This window comes from Neopelma chrysocephalum, unplaced genomic scaffold, assembly GCF_003984885.1.
Source record: "Neopelma chrysocephalum unplaced genomic scaffold, ASM398488v2 Primary Assembly neopelma1_98, whole genome shotgun sequence".
NCBI lineage: Eukaryota > Metazoa > Chordata > Aves > Passeriformes > Pipridae > Neopelma > Neopelma chrysocephalum.
Window position 1 is genome coordinate 4,485,848 of NW_020897761.1, and position 17,555 is coordinate 4,503,402.

General features: G+C 51.1%; 1 protein-coding gene across 1 annotated transcript; it reads left to right on the plus strand.

Annotated features, from left to right (window-relative positions):
- Positions 1-7,759: 7,759 nt before the first annotated feature.
- TMEM121 (transmembrane protein 121) lies at positions 7,760-14,690 on the plus strand. Its single transcript, XM_027694696.1, has one exon. It carries the CDS (start codon positions 8,398-8,400, stop codon positions 9,334-9,336), a length of 939 nt encoding a protein of 312 aa, XP_027550497.1. The 5' UTR covers positions 7,760-8,397; the 3' UTR covers positions 9,337-14,690.
- Positions 14,691-17,555: the final 2,865 nt, after the last annotated feature.

Below are 17,555 nucleotides of genomic sequence, written 5' to 3' on the forward strand. Positions count from 1 at the left end.
CTTTTATCACAACCACTGGGCTCTGGTCCTCCATTCCACCAGAGCAGCCAGCAGCTGTCTCCTGTTAATTAAGGGCAGAACAATCAGTCTTAATCAAAGGCCAGACCGATGGCAGCACTAGCAGCCTGCCCAGCTCATCTCACCTCTACTAATGCTGTGCTCAGGACAGAGAGGGAATAATAACAGGAGCATAGTTGTTTCTTTGTGATTGCTGCCCAGCTGCAATATGCCACCACAGCCTGGCAGCAGGGACAAGCTGGAGGCAGTTCCAGGGAGGGCAGAGATGACACTTGCTTTGTATAAGGGCTGGTTGGCCTCCAGAGGTGCTTCCCCAGCTATATGATGCCGAAGCCAACTCCTCTCCTTAAGCACCCAGGCTCTCTGCTTGCTTGGGGACACAAGGAGAGTAAGCGTTCTTGTGGCAGCAGGACACTTACTGTCCTGCCACCCTAATGCAGCACCTCCTGAGAGCTACTGAGTGCAAAAAGTACTCAACACCTTCAACTTCAAGTAGCAGAAATCTCCGTGACTACAGTTTAAGAGTCAGACACCTCCATCCTCCCAACTCATCCCTTTGAAGCTTGCCCTGCTTTACATGCATCGGGCATTTGCCTCCTACACCCCTTCCTTCCATGGTGTGGGTGAGGGAGGAGTTAAGTGGAGAGGTACCTCTCCTGCTGCCTTAAGTCTGACAGCCAGCCTGGCCCCAGGTCAGAGGAGCCAGCAGGTGACTCTCTGCCCAGGTCTCTAGAAGAGCCTGCAAGCCAGCCCCTCATCCCTTCAGCCATCTACTTCAGAGTCATCCCTGTCTGAACACCCTCTCACAGAGGCAGGAAATGCCTGTGGATTTCAGATGCATCTTCCCTGGTAGATCCGTGGAGTTCTGCCCCAATGCTCCAAGGAGCTCCTTCCCCACAAGCATGCTTTTAGCACCAGGAAGCTCCCAGCACTTTGCTATTTATAGCTTCACACACCAGCTTCCATTTTATTTTAATTAGCTGATTCCCTCTCCCACCTGGCTCTCAGGCACCTGGTGCATTAAATGAGGATGCTGGGAGCATGACTCCTAGGAAAGTTTGTGCCTCTCTGCCAGCACCCAGGAGAGTGAGGACAAGGATGAGCAAGAGCAGGGATGGGGGTGTTTTCCAGCATGCAGTGGAGGAAAGCATCTGTGTGACGACTGTACTCTGGCTCCATGTTTTCCTTTCCCCCAGTACTGACAGTGTGAGGTTATTTGAGGACATGGTAGTGAGTCACATGCAGAAATACATCCTCAGGCTACTGACATCAGATCCAAGTTTTGTGCTTCTGGCCTGGCTTGCTTGTGGTGTTTGTGTTCCTGCCTCTGGATAGCACTGGGAAAATCCAACCTGTGGTCTTTGTGTGCAGGTGAAACTTGGTGACCACTTGGGTGAGGCCTTTCTATCCAGGAAGGTACCAGCAGAGGTCAAAGCTGCTGATGTGTTGCTGTATTTTAGTGACATGACTTGTGCAAATGCAAGTTGCAGGTGCACTGTCAGCCCTGCCATGCCTGGAGGAGGAAGGGTTCTGTGCACTGAGTGCCTTTGTTCCCAGCACAAGGATGGCACAGCATCTTCAGATGAAAGCAAAATAGTTTCCTAGGCAGGGGACAGGAGCTGCTTGAGGAGCTGGCACTGTCACAAGTGATCTGGCTAGGGAACCAGCGAGGTTGTTTGTTATACCTACTGGCAGCACACTGTAGGGTGGGCTGGAAGCGTACTGGAGGAAATACCTAAAATCCAACAGCATCTCAAAAAAAGTGGAGAAAAAGCCTGGAAAAAACCAACCAAACAAAAAAAATGGTATGGTTGGGTCAAAATCCCCTGGCAGGGGCAAGTCTGACACCACTGAGAGAGCCAGTGCTGAGCACAGCATTTGCAGGAGCACTGGGACTGGGAGTGCAGGGACATGGGGAAAGTGCTGAAGGACTTTGGCAGAGGAGCAGAAGGCCCAGGAGGACCCCCGAGGTAGCAGAGAGAGAAATGCCCCAGAACTGGTGAGGAAAGCTCTGCTGAAGGGAGAGCAGAGGGTGGAAGGAGCCTGCAGTAGGGAGAAGAGGATGGGGACAGCTCCAAAATCAGGACCTGCACTCCACAGGCGCTGAGGTCCATGTGCATGTCCCACTGTGGCAAACGCACATGCAGATAGATGTTTACCAAACATGCCCCTTTTGGCAAGAAAGCAACAAACCGTGGGAGATTTTGACACTTTTAAATCTGGGGTTTGATCCAGATCAGAACAAAATCTTGAAAATGCACCCAACTTGGAAACATCAAGAAATTCCTCTACAGAAACATTTTGCTTAGAAAATGGTAAATTGTTTTGGTAGAGTCAAAACATAGTATTATAATTTCACATTTTACATACAAGTCAGAATGAATCATTTACCTTCTTTAACTATTTTTAAATACGCGAAACATCTGAAAAGCCTATTTTTTTATGACACATCTGTCAAATATCGTCAAATTCAGTGTGTTTGTGAATGGGGAGATGTTCCCGGCAGCTGCAGCTGCCTGTGTTGGTGAGAGAGCCCTGACCAGGATGGCTGCGGGGGACAGGACTGGGAATAAAAAGGCCATCCATCTATTCTGTACAGGGCTCTGCTTTGGGCAGGCAGCAGTTCCCCACCCCATCAACAAAATGATCTGTTTGAGAGGGTGGTTTTATTTTTTCTCGACTCAGGGAACAGTTCTGATACCTTCTGCTTGGATTTGTTTTTGGGAAAGGGGGGTGAAGTGAACCCCAAAGGGGACTGTGGGTGTTTGCAGCATGAGAGCACAGTTGATGCACTCACTGGTGTAAGCAGGAGCTGGTTTTGTCTGACATTGCATTGTTTATTTTGGGCAGGTTCTGGGAACAGTTTGCAGCTCTTTCCCCACTTCTTAATGTGCCCACACAGTAAACTATCTGTAATCATTAGCAAGTGGGCTGTTTCCTCCTTCAGACACAATTAGTGGGCAGGGTCCGGAAAAATCTTCCTCAATCTCATTTCCTTCACAGGATGCACTTGAGATCCCGGATGCCTTGGAGGGGGCAGGGTGCAGCCGCTGCCCAGCAGCAACCTCCCACAGGGTATGAGCATCCTCCTTCTGTCAGTCCCCAGGGACTGCTGGGGGGGGGCAGGTGAAATCTCAGCCTGCAGGTTAGTGAGGCTGAACCAAACACCCACCAGCACCGACTGTCAGTGAGGTGAAGCAGGAACATGCAATGGCATGGGGATGACATGGTTTATAGGTTTTTCTCAGTCAGAGGAGAATTTGCCCTGCCTGTAAGCCCCATCCTCACAAATAATTCTGGGGTCACAAATCATGAAAGAGATGAACAGCCTTGAACGGGCTTCCTTGCCCTGACCTCTGCCAAGAGCAGATCGCTTGGCTGCAATTCAGCTGCTCCCTGGAGCACAGCCGGCTGCCAGAGAGCAATGCCATCGCCTTGGTGGCTCTGCTGCAGCTGCCCCCCAGTCCCCGGCAAGTCCTCCTCCTGCCTCACACTGGGGACGGGGCATGGCAGGCAGCAAAAGGGCTTGGTGGAGCAGCAGCTCTCCAGGGGGCTGAAGGACTGAGTGAGGGGGAGCTTCAGATTTACACTCAGGAAAGCTGGAATAAATCAAAGCAATTAAAGTGCAAATGAAGCCTTAAGCAATGCGGCATCCTAACTACCTGGGAAGTGTGTTGTGTATACTTCTGTCTCACTCCCCCTCTTTTTTTTTTTTATAGACAGAATTCAAATTACCTAAATAATTTAAATTAATTTGCCAGGTAGAGCTGGTGTTCGGGAGGCGCCTGCTGGCATTAATGAGACTGTTTTGCCAATGGCTCCACAAGCCCTCCAGGCTTGTCTGTGGCCCCTTGCTCCCCAGACGGGGAGGTGGGATTTGTGAAGGTGCACAGGGATGCTGGCATGTCCCTGTACCCCCACTGCTCTTGGGTGCAGTGCCTGGTGCTGTGCCAGGTGGTGCTGGGCACGGGCAGCGAGCAGAGGCAGGAGAGGGTGCAGGAGGGCACTGTGATGGGTGTCTGCGGGTTGCAGGCGCCGGTAAGGGCAGAGCTGGTGGTAATTAATCACACCGCAATGAGCCACCAGCATTGCAGGAAAAAGCACAGTTTAATTTTCTTCCAAACTGCCTGGGCTGGTGGTGAAGCAAGGCTGTGAGCGCACGTCCTTGGGTAACCACAGGTGTTTTATAGTGTCCGGGAAGGCTGGAAAAATTGGTGCAAGACCAAGAAATAATTCCTCAGCCAGAGCAGAGGCACCAGAGTAATAGGGGAGGGGCTGGCTTGCACTGATGCTGCTCGCTTTTCCTCAGTGCCAGAGGAAACAGGGCAGAGATGAGAGTGCAAACCCTACCCTTCAGTTGTGTTTGGACCCATCTGCAGGACCCCTGAATCTTCCCAGGAAATCACAGCTCCCCCAATCCCACTGAAGCTTCTCCCATCCTTCGGGGAAGCTGGGAAAGGGCAGGCTGGGCTGGGAAATGGGGAATCCCCAAGCACGCCCCAGAGATGGAGAGGGGACATGATACTGCCTATCCCCATGCCATGCTGCTGGTCTTCACTGGTGGGACTGGATGCTGCTCTTGGGCTGAGCCTTGTCAGCTGGTCCCAAGATGCTGTGGGTGTTATTGAGGGCATTTGCTCACTCCAGTGCAGTGGAGCTGTTTGTGTAGGGTAGAATTAGAGGAGAATATGCAATTAGGGATTGAATTTTGTCCTGGTAAGGAGGCCCATGGTTGCCAAGACTGAAGCATCACTGCAGTACTTGCTCATGGGAGTACTGGCACCAAGCAGGATACATAGGCTGTTAGATCCCATCCCAGAGGAAGCTGCCAGCTTGGCTCAGTGGCATAACGCTCCAAGCTTGTTGTGTTCAGGTGAGCTGCCTTTTATTGACAACAATTTCTGCAGGAAGAAAGTTTTGTGATTACTTGTCTAAACAAATATTTGCCTCAGATGTGCTCTTGTGGCTCTCTGTAATGCTTATTGTCTTGTTTATCCAGCACAGTTTTCAAACAGTTTCTGAATGTATTGTCAGATGCAGTCATTTAAAAGTTATAAATCAGGATTTCCTGGAGTAATGGTTGTTTAAAAACTACCTACTTTTCTCTAATAGTCCTCTGAGAGTTTTACGTGCCCCCTCCCTGGTAGGATGGTCACACATCAATCAAATGGGCAAGATCTGCTCCATGGGTGGGCAGAGATGTATTTCCAGACAGCACTGGGGCTGCAAGAGGTGGGGAAAACAGCTATTGCACAGCTGAAAAATAAGGAGAAGGGCTTGCACCACAGCAAGTGCTTAGAAACTGTTTGCAAAAGGCAAGAGAGGTGCTAACCCTGGGTAAGGTACGATTTAACCCAAGAGGAAGCAGCGCTCGAGTCCTGTGATTCATCTCAGCCCTTCCATCCCCTTCCTCTGCTCCAAAAGGTCACTGCAACAAATGGACATGTTTATCAAACCCATCCCAAGCTGCCACGAATTGTTCAGGAGCAGATGTGAGGGAAGAATCTGCCATTTGATCTCCTCAGCACCGGTGGTTAAAGGCTTGTTGGCTGCTGTTGTAAACACGGTGAATTAACACCGTTCAACGCCCTGGGTATTCGCTGAGAGGCAGGAAGGGGTTTTGGGTCTGCTTTCATGAAGGCATGAGGAGAGCATGGACTGGGAGCTGTGCCTTCCCCCAGCTTCCCAGACCACACGAGTAACGCGCAGGGCAGAGGGCAGAATTTACCAGCAAGCTGCTTCCTAACCTTACCGTGCTGTGCTGCAACCCACTGCCCTTTAAATAACTGCGGTCTTTTGAAGGCATAAATACTTGCAGGGTGAAAGAAAAACCCCACCATTCCCTCCTGAAAGACCTAATTTATCTGGAATTATCCATCCTTGGCTATAAATCCCCTGTAAAACTTGGCATGAGTTTCAAAGCAGTTACAGCAATGGCTGTATATTTTTATCCGAAAGCTCAAGAAAGAATAAACTGAAGCCCCAAACAGCAGCTACGAGACATTGCAGAGAACTGTGCTGGTGAGAGTGGGGCTGCAGGGAATGCCTTGCCTGGGAAGCACCATGTAGCGGTAGTCATGACTTCCCACATCATTTTAGGCTTCTTTCTGAGCAATTCCTGCTTGAGAAATTATTTTAACACACCAGTTTTCTCTGCTGGGCATGAGTAGGGCAGCAGAAGAGCAACTGAAGGTCCTGGCTGGGGCAGCATATTTAAGTCCCGTGTTGTGACGTTTACTGAGCACCGCATCCTCTCCTGCCACATCCTTTGGGAACAAGGGCACAGGTACACACTTCCCTGCTGTCCACCTACTCAGGCACACGGCAGGGCTGGCTCTGACTCATCTGGCTTCCCACTTTCTCTTCTTTGTTCTTTTTTTCTCCCTGAAGCAGGAGAGAATCCAGCTTTAATTTAAATGAGGCTCCATAAACATAAGCAGCTGCAAAGTAGGGCAGGTTTTTAATGGCTTACATCTCCTTGGGCTTGGCTTCTTCCCTTCTATCTCCACCTAAAAGATGAGAGTGCTCAGGTTTGCGAGTGTCCTTGGTAAGCTAGTGGTGGGGAGCAGGAGCAGTGCCACTGAGTATCTCTGGCAGCTCCCAGGGCTCTCAGCAGGTCCTGGTTCCCCTCCTATAAGAAGGGATGCTCCCGAGCCCCAAGGAATGTTCAGGGTTCAGGTTGGCACCTTTGCAGCCCTCCAAATCCAGGTCAAGACTCAGCCTAACCCCAGCAGGCTGGGCAGGGAGCGCTTGCAGACCCAGCAGCCTGGCAGCCATTTCCACCAGTGGGTGTGGTATGGAGGACTGGCAAGGTGCAAGTTGCATGAGAGATGAGGATCCATGGGAGTACGTGACCACAGTGGCCAGGTACCGCAGGGTGAGTTGGGGGGGGATCTGTAGGGAGATCTGTGGGGTCACACACTTCCCGAGAGCTGCTATGCACATAGGACTACCTGTCACATGGCATGTGATGGGCGTCTCCGGCTGTGATCATGATCTATCTCTGTTTAAGCAGTTTGGTAGCACTCTTGAGTGCACTGGGATCTATTCACTTCTGGGAGTGTGTTCCCTGCACAGAAAAGATTAACAAGTTAAATAGCCAGGTGCAGCATGGCGAAAAGGAGCTGTGGCCGTGAGCCAGTCCAGAAAGCTGCTGGGACCTCATGCCACCACTGGGACAGCTTTGCTTCATCCCGCTGTGCCAGCCCTGCCCTCACCCTTAATCGAGGAGGGACGTGCCCCACACCCTGTGAGCTACTCAGTAGTTGGAATGCCATGGCCATAATTTAGCAGAACTGTCCCCAGGCTGGAACCTCTGCAGAGCACTTGAATCTCTCTCTGCACTGCAGCTGAGACATGGCTGGGCTGGGATACCTGGAGCTGGGGTGCTGTGAGCCTGCCTGTCTCCACTGGCATCGTGGTTTTGTGTGTCTTCTGCAGAGACAGCAGGAGCACCCAGGGCATGAGCTTGCCAAGGAGTTTTGGACAGAGAGTGCCTGTGTAAGGGCAGCATGCTGTGTCTCCATGCAGGACACCCTGTGCTGTGTTCATACTCAATAAAGAGCTGTTCTGCATCGTCACACACAGGGCACGGTGGTGGGTACCCCTGTGGTGGGATGGTACCTGGTGGGAGCCCGGTTCATGCCAAGGTGTACTGGGAGCTGAGGGGGATGTCATCCTCACCATCCCATGCTCAGCACACAGAGGGACCCTAACACTCATTCTCTATCTTTTCCAGGGATGGAGGGATGCGTGTACAGCGCAGAGCAGCAGGAGCCCAGCACAGCCCTGTGGGAATAGGTGTGAAGGTGGTTCCCCGTGAGGACACAGCGGGAACCCCCAAGGCCCTGGAGGAACGTGGAGTCTTGCTGGGAAGAGCGAGAGCTCCTCTCTGCCTGCTGCCCATTCACCTACTGTGTTTCCAGGGATTTATACCAGGATTTTGGGCTTGGAGCCTGGAAGTATATTAGTACCATAGGATTGCTGGAGAGCCTGACAGCGATGGGGGATGCACTACAGAGGAGGGACATTCCTTCAGGAGGACCTGCACGTCCGTGAGCCCTGGCTGCTGGTGGCAGAGGGTGCCTGGGGCTGGGCTGCTCACCCAGCCCTGGGCTGGGGGCAGAGCCGCGGTGCTTGCAGGGCACAGCCAGCGAAGGGCGAAGAGCTGGGGTAGGGTCTGCAGGGACAGCCCCGAGCCCTGGGAGACCGGGGCTGCCAGCAGAGCCACTGCTCCTCCAGGCACCTCTTCCTGGGGTGGGGGTGGGGGACGCAGCGACCCTTGGTCCCTGGGCTCACCGTGGATGTCCCTCCGTGCACCGCCGGCAGGACCGCTCCCCTAGTGCTGGTGCGGAGGGACGGAGGGCTGCTCGCCTCACCATGGTGCTGCCACCACCTGACAAGCGCCACGTCTGTCTGACCACCATCGTCATCATGACCAGCATGGCCTTCATGGACGCCTACCTGGTGGAGCAGAACCAGGGGCCCCGCAAGATCGGTGTCTGCATCATCGTGCTGGTGGGGGACATCTGCTTCCTCATCGTGCTGCGCTACGTGGCCGTGTGGGTGGGGGCCGAGGTGAAGACAGCCAAGCGGGGCTACGCCATGATCCTGTGGTTCCTCTACATCTTCGTGCTGGAGATCAAGCTGTATTTCATCTTTCAGAATTACAAAGCAGACAAGAAGAACCTGGAGACAGTGGCCAGGAAAGCCCTGACCCTACTGCTCTCCATCTGTGTGCCAGGGCTCTACCTGGTGCTGGTGGCCTTGGACAGCATGGAATACATACGGACATTTCGGAAGAAAGAGGACTTGCGGGGGCGCCTCTTCTGGGTGGCCCTCGACCTGCTGGATATCTTGGACATACAGGCCAATCTGTGGGAGCCACAAAGGACTGGCCTGCCCATCTGGGCAGAGGGGCTCATGTTCTTCTACTGCTACATACTCCTCCTGATCCTGCCTTGCGTGTCCCTCAGTGAGATCAGCATGCAAGGGGAGCACATTGCCCCACAAAAAATGATGCTCTACCCCGTCCTGAGCCTGGTCACCATTAACATCGTCACCATCTTCATCCGGGCCATCAACATGATCTTGTTCCAGGACAGCAGGGTCTCCACTATCTTTATTGGCAAGAACATCATCGCAATTGCCACCAAGGCGTGCACTTTCCTGGAGTACAAGCGGCAGGTGAAGGAGTTCCCCCAGAATGCCATTGCCCTGGAGCTCCAGCAGAACTCCCTCTCGCACAACCAGACCATCCACAGCACGCAGGGCATCCCTCATGAGCCATCGCCCACCAGCGAGATCCTTGACACATGAGGGATGCCCAGCCAAGTGTTGGTTCAGATAGCCCCGTGCTGAGCAGAGGAGGGATGCTGCTTTCTTGCTGCCTGGTGCGAGCACAACCGACACATCCCGGCAGGGAGGGCTCTTCTGGGCACAGAAACACCAACCGTGTTTTAATTGAGCTGTGGAGTGTCCTCTAGACGTCTTCATCTCAGGTATAACCCTAGGAGTCCTCCAGACAAACCAAATGTACTTGCAAAGGACCTGAACCAGCTAACCCTCTTTCTCCCTCCTGCCACAATCTCCCCTCCCGAGCAAAGACCGCTAAGGTTGCAGTGTCCCTTTTTACTCCCCGAGCACCTCACCTTTACTCCAAGCCTGGATCGAAGATTTTGTTACTGGAGTCCTTTTTATGGAGTGGGGACAGGGGCATAGGGGTGTGGATTGGGGGGGGAAGGGGGGGAACATCTGAAGCAGTAAACCCTGTGATCGTAGCTGTCTCTTATCTCCAATGGTTGTGTTTACAGTTTCCTATTTATATGGGCCCCGTGGGCTACTGGGCTGCCCTGGGGGCTGGTGTCCTTGTGGTGGGCAAGAGCAGGAAGCCCTGCAATGGGGAGCACGGCAGGAGGCTGGCGTGGCTCTCCTGCCCTGGGACGAGGGGGACAGTGCCTCCACCAGCGCACTACGCCAACTCTGATGGGAGCAATATTTGACAAGCTGAAGCTAATCTAATGCTGGTGTTTTATGTATTTCATTGACTCCAAACAACTCAGCACAATATTTCTATATTCAGAAGGGTCCCTCTCTGTCTCCCTGCCATCATGAGCCTCCCTGCCTGCAGCAGCCGGTGCGGATGCTCCAGATCCCCAGCACTGCTGCTGGCAGGAACGGGCACCCAGGAGGGCTTAGTGATAAGGATGGCAATGATGCATTTCACTCCGGCATTGAGCGTTTTTAAAGAGGGCTGCTTTCCACAGCTACTATATTTTTAAAATAAATATTTGGAAAAAAAAATCCCACAAAAAGAACCTGGAAGGATGTGGTGCCCTGAGCAGGTGGCTGGGACTGGGGATGGCTGAGCTGGGGTCTCCTCTGCTGGCATGGGTAGTGCTGACGGGCTCAACCGGCCACGAGCAGCGGGGTGGGAGGTGAGGGCCAGACAGATAATAAAAGCCCCATGAGAGCAATGGCTTCTGGTGGTCTCTTTCCTGCCAGTGTGGGGAGGGATGGGGGCAGCTCCCATGCAACCCAAATCACTTGTCTCCTCCTCTGTCCATCTCCCCCGGACCACCAAGTGCTGTCACAAGGTGCTGTGCCCTGAAGTCATTGAGTGGTGAGTGCAAAAGGGAAATAAATAATTTTTCCAGCTGAAATGCTGCCCTGGGGCTGGGCGCCTCGCAGCTGCCTGAGCCTGAGGGGAGGCACAAAGAGACAAGCAGAAAACTTGCATCTCAAACATGCTGAAGTGGGATATTTTTGCTTTTTCTAAACCAAACATTTCATATTGAGGAGATGGAATAAAATGCCTGGTGCTGTTTACATTTCTCTTCCATATTTTCACTTGGCTCTGCTCATTGAATTTGACCTAAATCCACAAGTCATTTTTGTTTCCATCTTTTCAGCCCATCATGATCTGTCCAAAACATTTCAACCAGCCCTTATCCAGACTTCCAAATTTAGGACCAGATTATCACAGTCCTGCTTGTCCTCCCTGTCACCCAGGGATGACTCTAATGGTAATAAATCCACTGAGAAATAAAATGATATCTTTGCCAATAATAGTGAGATTGCAATAGATTTAGCCAACTGGAAAAGTTTCTTCCCTGTTTTCCTCAGAGAACATGAGAGGAAGAGGGTAGGTGATTTAAAAGGTATTAGCAGAAATTAATTAAATTGCTAAATTATTCTGGAATACCTGTGGAATTACATATTACATCTCTACTGATTCCATTAAAATACATGCGATTAGCATCGGTGCAATTAACTCCCTAGTATCTAATAGCATTCTGCTGCTCTTTAGGTCATTAATTTATGAGCTTTTGTTTTATAGCTCTTCCCCAGAACTGAGCAGAGGAAAACCCTCAGGAAAATCTCTGGCATGATGCTGTGCAGCCCTTGTCTGGGATGTACCAGATCAGGTAGTGCCCAGCATCAGGCTGCACCCTGATACAGTGGTATTTTATCCTGGGGATAAAATCAGTTATCTGGGGGGTTACTGTGACGGGTCGCTGTGTGTATTTTCATTCTGTCTCACCCTGATAGCTAGCTCTGCATCCATGCCTTATAGTGGAATAATATATTATTATATATTATTATAATATATTCCAATTATAATAATATATATTATTATAATATATTCCAATATATTATTCCTTGAGCCTGATCTATTGCTAAGGTTGCTTGGGGGGATGTCTGACTGTGCCCCCTGAGTGGAGTCTGTCTGGAAAGGGAATAGTGCTGTATCCTCCTTGTGCCGTAACCTCCAGGAAGGCTTAGGAGTCCCCTCAAGATTTTTCCTGAGGTTGCAAGACCCTGCTTTCCATTGCTGACATGGAGTTGTTGTCTTTGTGGAGAGGGGTGTCCCTGGGGAAGGGCTGCATTAGAAGCAGAAGCTGGAGCAGAGGTCCTGGAGGCGATGCTCACCTGGGATGCTGTGCATGGCATTGTTCCCATAAAGGCACCTGAGCTCACAGGTGCTCAAAGCCCATGAGCTCTGTGGTGAGGGGAGGGAGAAGAGGCTTTTCTCATCTTCTGCTGTTCAGCGTCCCCAGGGGCTCTGTGCGTCATGTTCTTACTCTGCAACACAACACTTTCTTCTCAAAGCCTTCTTGGAAGGAAGAGTTCCAAGCTGGCCTCTCCACAGCAGCTGCTGGAGGAAGGATGGGAAGCAGGAGAGAGGTGAGCTAGTTGGGAAAGGCAGCATGGAAATTGTCTGTGAGCAGGGGGGAGAGTCAGAGCAGCCAGAAAAGACCTCAGAGATGTGGAGAGAGCACAGCAGTGGCAGCAGTGCAACTGTTCTCTGCCTGGTGTTTTCTGAGGGTGATGCCTCCCCCCTGAAATCCACCCCTGCCAGCAGAGAAAAGACCTCTGGAAGCCTAGGGACCAGCAGGAGGGATGGCACGGTGGCTGGGCAGGGTGACTGGCTCCCAGCCTGTCTGGTTGTTAGGGGAAGGTGATATTTTGCCGTGGGCAATGAGAACTAAAGGAAACAATTAAAACTAAATAGGCTGGAACCAAGCAATTTTTCAGCTTTCCACTGAGAAGGTGTATTGGCAAAGGAGCTCCTTTGTGAAAAACGAAATCCTCCTGGCAAGCTATAGAATCCCACCTGCTGAAGCAAAAGCAGAAAAATAATAATGCAGGAGGGATGCAAATTCCCAGCCCTCCAGTGGAAAATCCAAGGGGGCAGGATCCCTTGCTGCCATTCAAAAACATCCCGTGGGCACAAGGGAGCCCTTGGTGGGGGGAGGCCAGTGGTGCTTTGGGGGCCCAAATGGTGCTGTCCTCCCTGTTACTGACTCACTGGGTAGTGCTGAAGCTACACCTCCTTCCAAGCCAAGTGATAACTCCTGGAGGAGCCAGGTCCACCCCGTAGCTTGCAGGGGACACTGAGCGATGGCACCCTTTGGAGATTCAAAACTCAGGCCTCTCTGAGCCTTCCTATTGGACTGCTCTCAAAGGTCAGCAAATTGTCTCAGTCCTGCACAGCCACAGATGATCCCTGGGCAGCGGCAGTGGGCTGCACTGTACCCATTCATGTCCCAACCATTGCAGAACTGCAAAACAAGAGCTCACAAGTAAGTGGAGCAAAGCAAGCCATGCAGGCTGTTGTGACACATCAAGCCCAGACAAATCCAGCTGGGTCCTGTCCCCCTGTCCAACATTTGGACAAAGAGGTAGCAATGGGCTTGTACTGCTGCAAGCCTGACACCATCTGTGAGAAGAGCCTGGACCCAGCTCTTGTGTTCCAACAGCCTCATGGTACCTGCATTACCTCCTCACTGCCTCAGGCTGAATAACAAGATATTTTATCCTCCTGGGAGCTTTCACCCAGCCCACAGCAGCCCAAGCCCCTTGATGCTGCACTGACCCATGTGCTGGCCTGCTTCACAAGCCAAGGGAGCCGAGTGGGGCTCAAGCTGTAGCTTTCCTTTCCCGGGGTACTTGGCAGCTCTCACATATCCTTCTTGTCCTCTGAAAGTCTCCTTTTGGCAGATGAAAATATCTGATGCTGCAGCCCCGTGCAAGACTGGAGGAGGGTGGCAGGCACTGAGCCAAAAGCACCCTACAGTCCTGCAGCCAGATTCTCCACGTGGGCCTGGCACTGGTGACTTTGCAGGGCCTGAAAGTGCGTGGGAGAGTTTTGGAGAAGAAATACACCCCGCAGGGTGATGCAGCACAAGGATGGCACTGCAAGGCTCTCTGCAGGGTAAGACTTTGCAAACCACACGTCAAGAGCAGGGTGCCTTGGGACAGGCTGCTCTCCCAGCCCAACATCTGCTTCTGTTTCCTGAAGTTTAATTACCACTCCCACCCTGGAACTTCCCAGAGCCCAGGGGCAGCCCCCAGACCCGGGGCACAGCTGCTGACGGGTGCCAGGGGAGCACTTAGGGGAGCAGTTAGAGCCCTAACCCCAGACAAACACTCTCTGCGGGTACCTGAGAGCATCAGCTCCTAAAGCAGCCCCAGGAAAGAGTGGGGGGCAGAGGCTGCTTTGGCTACAGGAAACCACAGCAAGGCACAGGGAAATGCTGTCCCATGGGCGGTGGAGCAGGGGGATACTTTGTCTCCTAACCTGCACTGCTCTGCTTCCCCCTTCAAGCGCACTGTGCTTGTGTGCACAGCCCAGCTGCAGAAGCACCACGCTGAAGGGATCGAGGCTGTCAGGTTGTGTTTCCCTGGGCAGGGTAGAGAGACTTTCCATTCCGCCTTGTGAAACTCGTGTCCTCTCCCCATGGGATGCTGTGCATCCTGGTGCCACCTGGTGCAGCTCCATGCACTGTCACCTCAAACCATATATAAATAAGTAATTTTTTAATCTTTTGTTCAGTCTGGGTTTATTTGTTGAGCAGAGAGAAACTGAATAGTAACTGCTTTCCTCGTGCCTGCCCCAGATTTGCTGCACTTTTTTAGTTCAGGCCAATGCTGCAATAGAAAACAAAGGGCAAGTGTCCAGAGCACACTGACAGCAGTTCCCATCCTCCTAAATTCCTCCTGCCCAGGCTCTCTGGCAAAAGTTAAAGTTTCTCATCAATTACAATCCTAACTTTGAATGCCCTGGATTTTTCAGCTGTGTCTGGTTTTTAGGTCTGGCATCCTTGAAGGATAATATCCATTAAAGTTACTGATTTGGGCTTGCTCATTTAACTTCACCTTAATAAAGATTTTATGTGGTTTTGACATGTTCATGTCTCAAGTGTATTGACACTGCAGCCTGAAGAAGCATTATGACCATAATGGCTCGAGAAGCATTAAAAAAACCCTGGCAAGGTATATTGATTGCCCTCTTTTATAGCTGCTGGAAGACATAGACCAGTCATAGGAAAGAGCGAGTACTGTAGATTGTTTTTATGTGAGCTCTGCTGATGTTACAGCAAAAGGCATTTGCAAAAAAATTTCTTGCAAGTTCTTCATCAGGATGTGAAGAAGCAGCAGTCCTCTTGCTAGGATGCTGTCAGGAGGGCGATTTTGAAGGAAAACTGCTGCACATAGTACCGAAGTCACCTCCAAGGAAGGGATGTCAAAGTGTAAATCAAAAAAATAAGGGATGAAAATGCCCAGATCCTTCCCAGTGGTGTATCCCAGAGGAAAAGCCCACATGCCTCATTGGGGACTTGCTGTAACATGGGAAATGGTAAATAATCTGCCAAAATCCATCCTTACAGCTGTGGGTTTCCTGCTTGACTCTTCCCAGCTAATGTACCCCAATGTCTGTGCAGAAACACAAACACGTTATGGGCATGGTACACTAAGTGCAACAGAGATGAAAATTAGTAGAATGATCCATTGGCAGGGTAGGAATGCGCCTGAGATGGGAGAGGAGCATAATTATTGCCTCATGACCAGTATTTGCATACAGAGATGCACCCCAGAGGTCCCTGCACAGCCACCTGCCCAATTGCTAATGGAGGTAAGATTTTTTTAAAAGACATTTTACTGATTGCAACCCATTTCCTCCAACCCAAGCAAGGGTGCCTTCTGTTCAAAGCAACAACACACTGAGGAAGAAAACCAGCTGCAGCAAACCAGCAGCCTCTCAGTCTGTGTGGCTACATGGTATTTTGCTGGGTGATGCCAGTGAGGGCACTGGCCTCTGCACCAGCCCAGCACGCAGGTGCAGGAAGCAGCACTGGGCTTCTGCTTGGCTTTTGGGTAGGGCAGAGGGAAGGAGCAAGAAGCTTCCTTGTGTCCCAAGAACCAAGCCAAGAAGACCCATGTAATGAGGTGCCTGGCACAGACTGAGGTCCAAGGAAGGACCTTCCTTCTCCACCCTTGAAGCATAATGAGGCAGAAGACATACTGCCTCACCAAATCAACATTTCATGCCATAAGGCCAGCAGAAGCAAGGTCTCCAGGGTGCTGTAGCCACAAATCCGTTTCCTAGTGCCTTTACGTCGCTATAGGTGAGTGATCACTCTTGCCTTGCTCTCCAGGGCTCCCCTGCTTCTTCAAATCTGCCATGAAATAACAAGCCATCACTCGCAAGACCTTGGGGGCTGAGGATGCTGAGAACCAGAGTTCAGCACCTTGAACTGCCACCAAGCACATTTTCCTGCACCCCAGGTGGGCCATGCCAGCAGGCATTTAATAACCCAGCATCTCATCTCCCAAGGCTCTGCACATGAATCCTGCTCTGTCCAGCAGAATAAATACCTTGAGCAGAAAAAGGCACTGTTTCCTTTTTCTTCACTGGCGCCAGAGAGAACTTAGTATTCAAAAACTGTTTTCAGATGTTTCACTTCACAGCTGGTGAATGAACTCAGAGAACTCAATAAACCTCTTTGTAAGACATTATCTCTCATTAATCTCTTTAGTGAGACTGGCACCTGGAATTGCATAAATCCTTACCTGCACATAGTAGGAGACAGGGCGATGGGCCATCGTCAGAAAGTGTGTTATACTGGGAGAGTCCCCAGTGCCAAATAAAGAGGAAATCCTCATAACATTTTCCTCCTGATCTCCTTCTGGCAAAAGGACATTGGCGTTTGGAGGAGATGGCTCCTTGGTGGAAGGGCTTTTAGCAGGAGAAAGGGCAGCACGGGGGCCTCCAGCAGTCTGCAGGTGCTTTGGGGGAACATCTTTTTCGTCAGACATCTCAGGAAATGAAAAAAGCTTTAAATGTTACTGCCTGCTCAGGAGCAAACTGCTCCACAAGGACTGCCAGCTTGCAGATCCCTGCCTCATCCCGTCTCACTGCTTTGGAGAGCGCGCGGTTTCCGTCTCATCCTTCTCTGCAGCAATAGCTGGACTAGGTGTGCTGGAGCACACCATGCACCTCCAGCACATATAATCACAGTCCTACGCGCCTCACAGCTACCAAACCCATCTCCTCAAGGCAGGGCAGCTCTGGAAAATGGTTTGTTTGGAAGGGAGAAAGATGATTTAGCAAGTCTCCAACAGCTTGCTGTAGAAATAGCATCCAGAGATTTCTCTCTTGCAGGGGATTTTGAAGTATATTTCGGCATCCTTTTTTTGGTACAACAGATGGCAGGGAGACATGGTGGCCTGGAATATTAATGCTTCCTCCAGTATCCATTTCCTCAGAGCAACTGGCATCTCCATGCTCCTGGTGAGCATCATGCAGCCTCATTTTATCTGTCAGGGCCACGCTCTTCCCACGTCAGCTAGGAATAAAATGTGTGGCTCTATCTGCAGTGGCCCCCTTGGAGATGGGGCATTTTGCATCAGGAAAGCTGCAGGGCAAAGACTGGGGCTGGGAAGAAGGGATGTGCTTATGGCAGATGTACCACACACTTTGCCCCAATAGGAAATTAAGGAAAAAATAAAAATGCACTGAAGCAAATCCGTTCTGTGACCATAACCACTAGGTTGTACTGGAAACGGTGTTCAACCTGTATTTTAAGTCATCTTTTATTGGTGCCTAATATCCCATGACCACTGTCCAGTGAGGAGCAATTAAGCATTTCCTTAGATAAAATGTATGCCTTCAAGCAATAACTGGGCAAAGGATCTCCCGCCATGATGTTAAGACATGATTTTGTACTACAGAAATAAGTGTGTCACGAAAA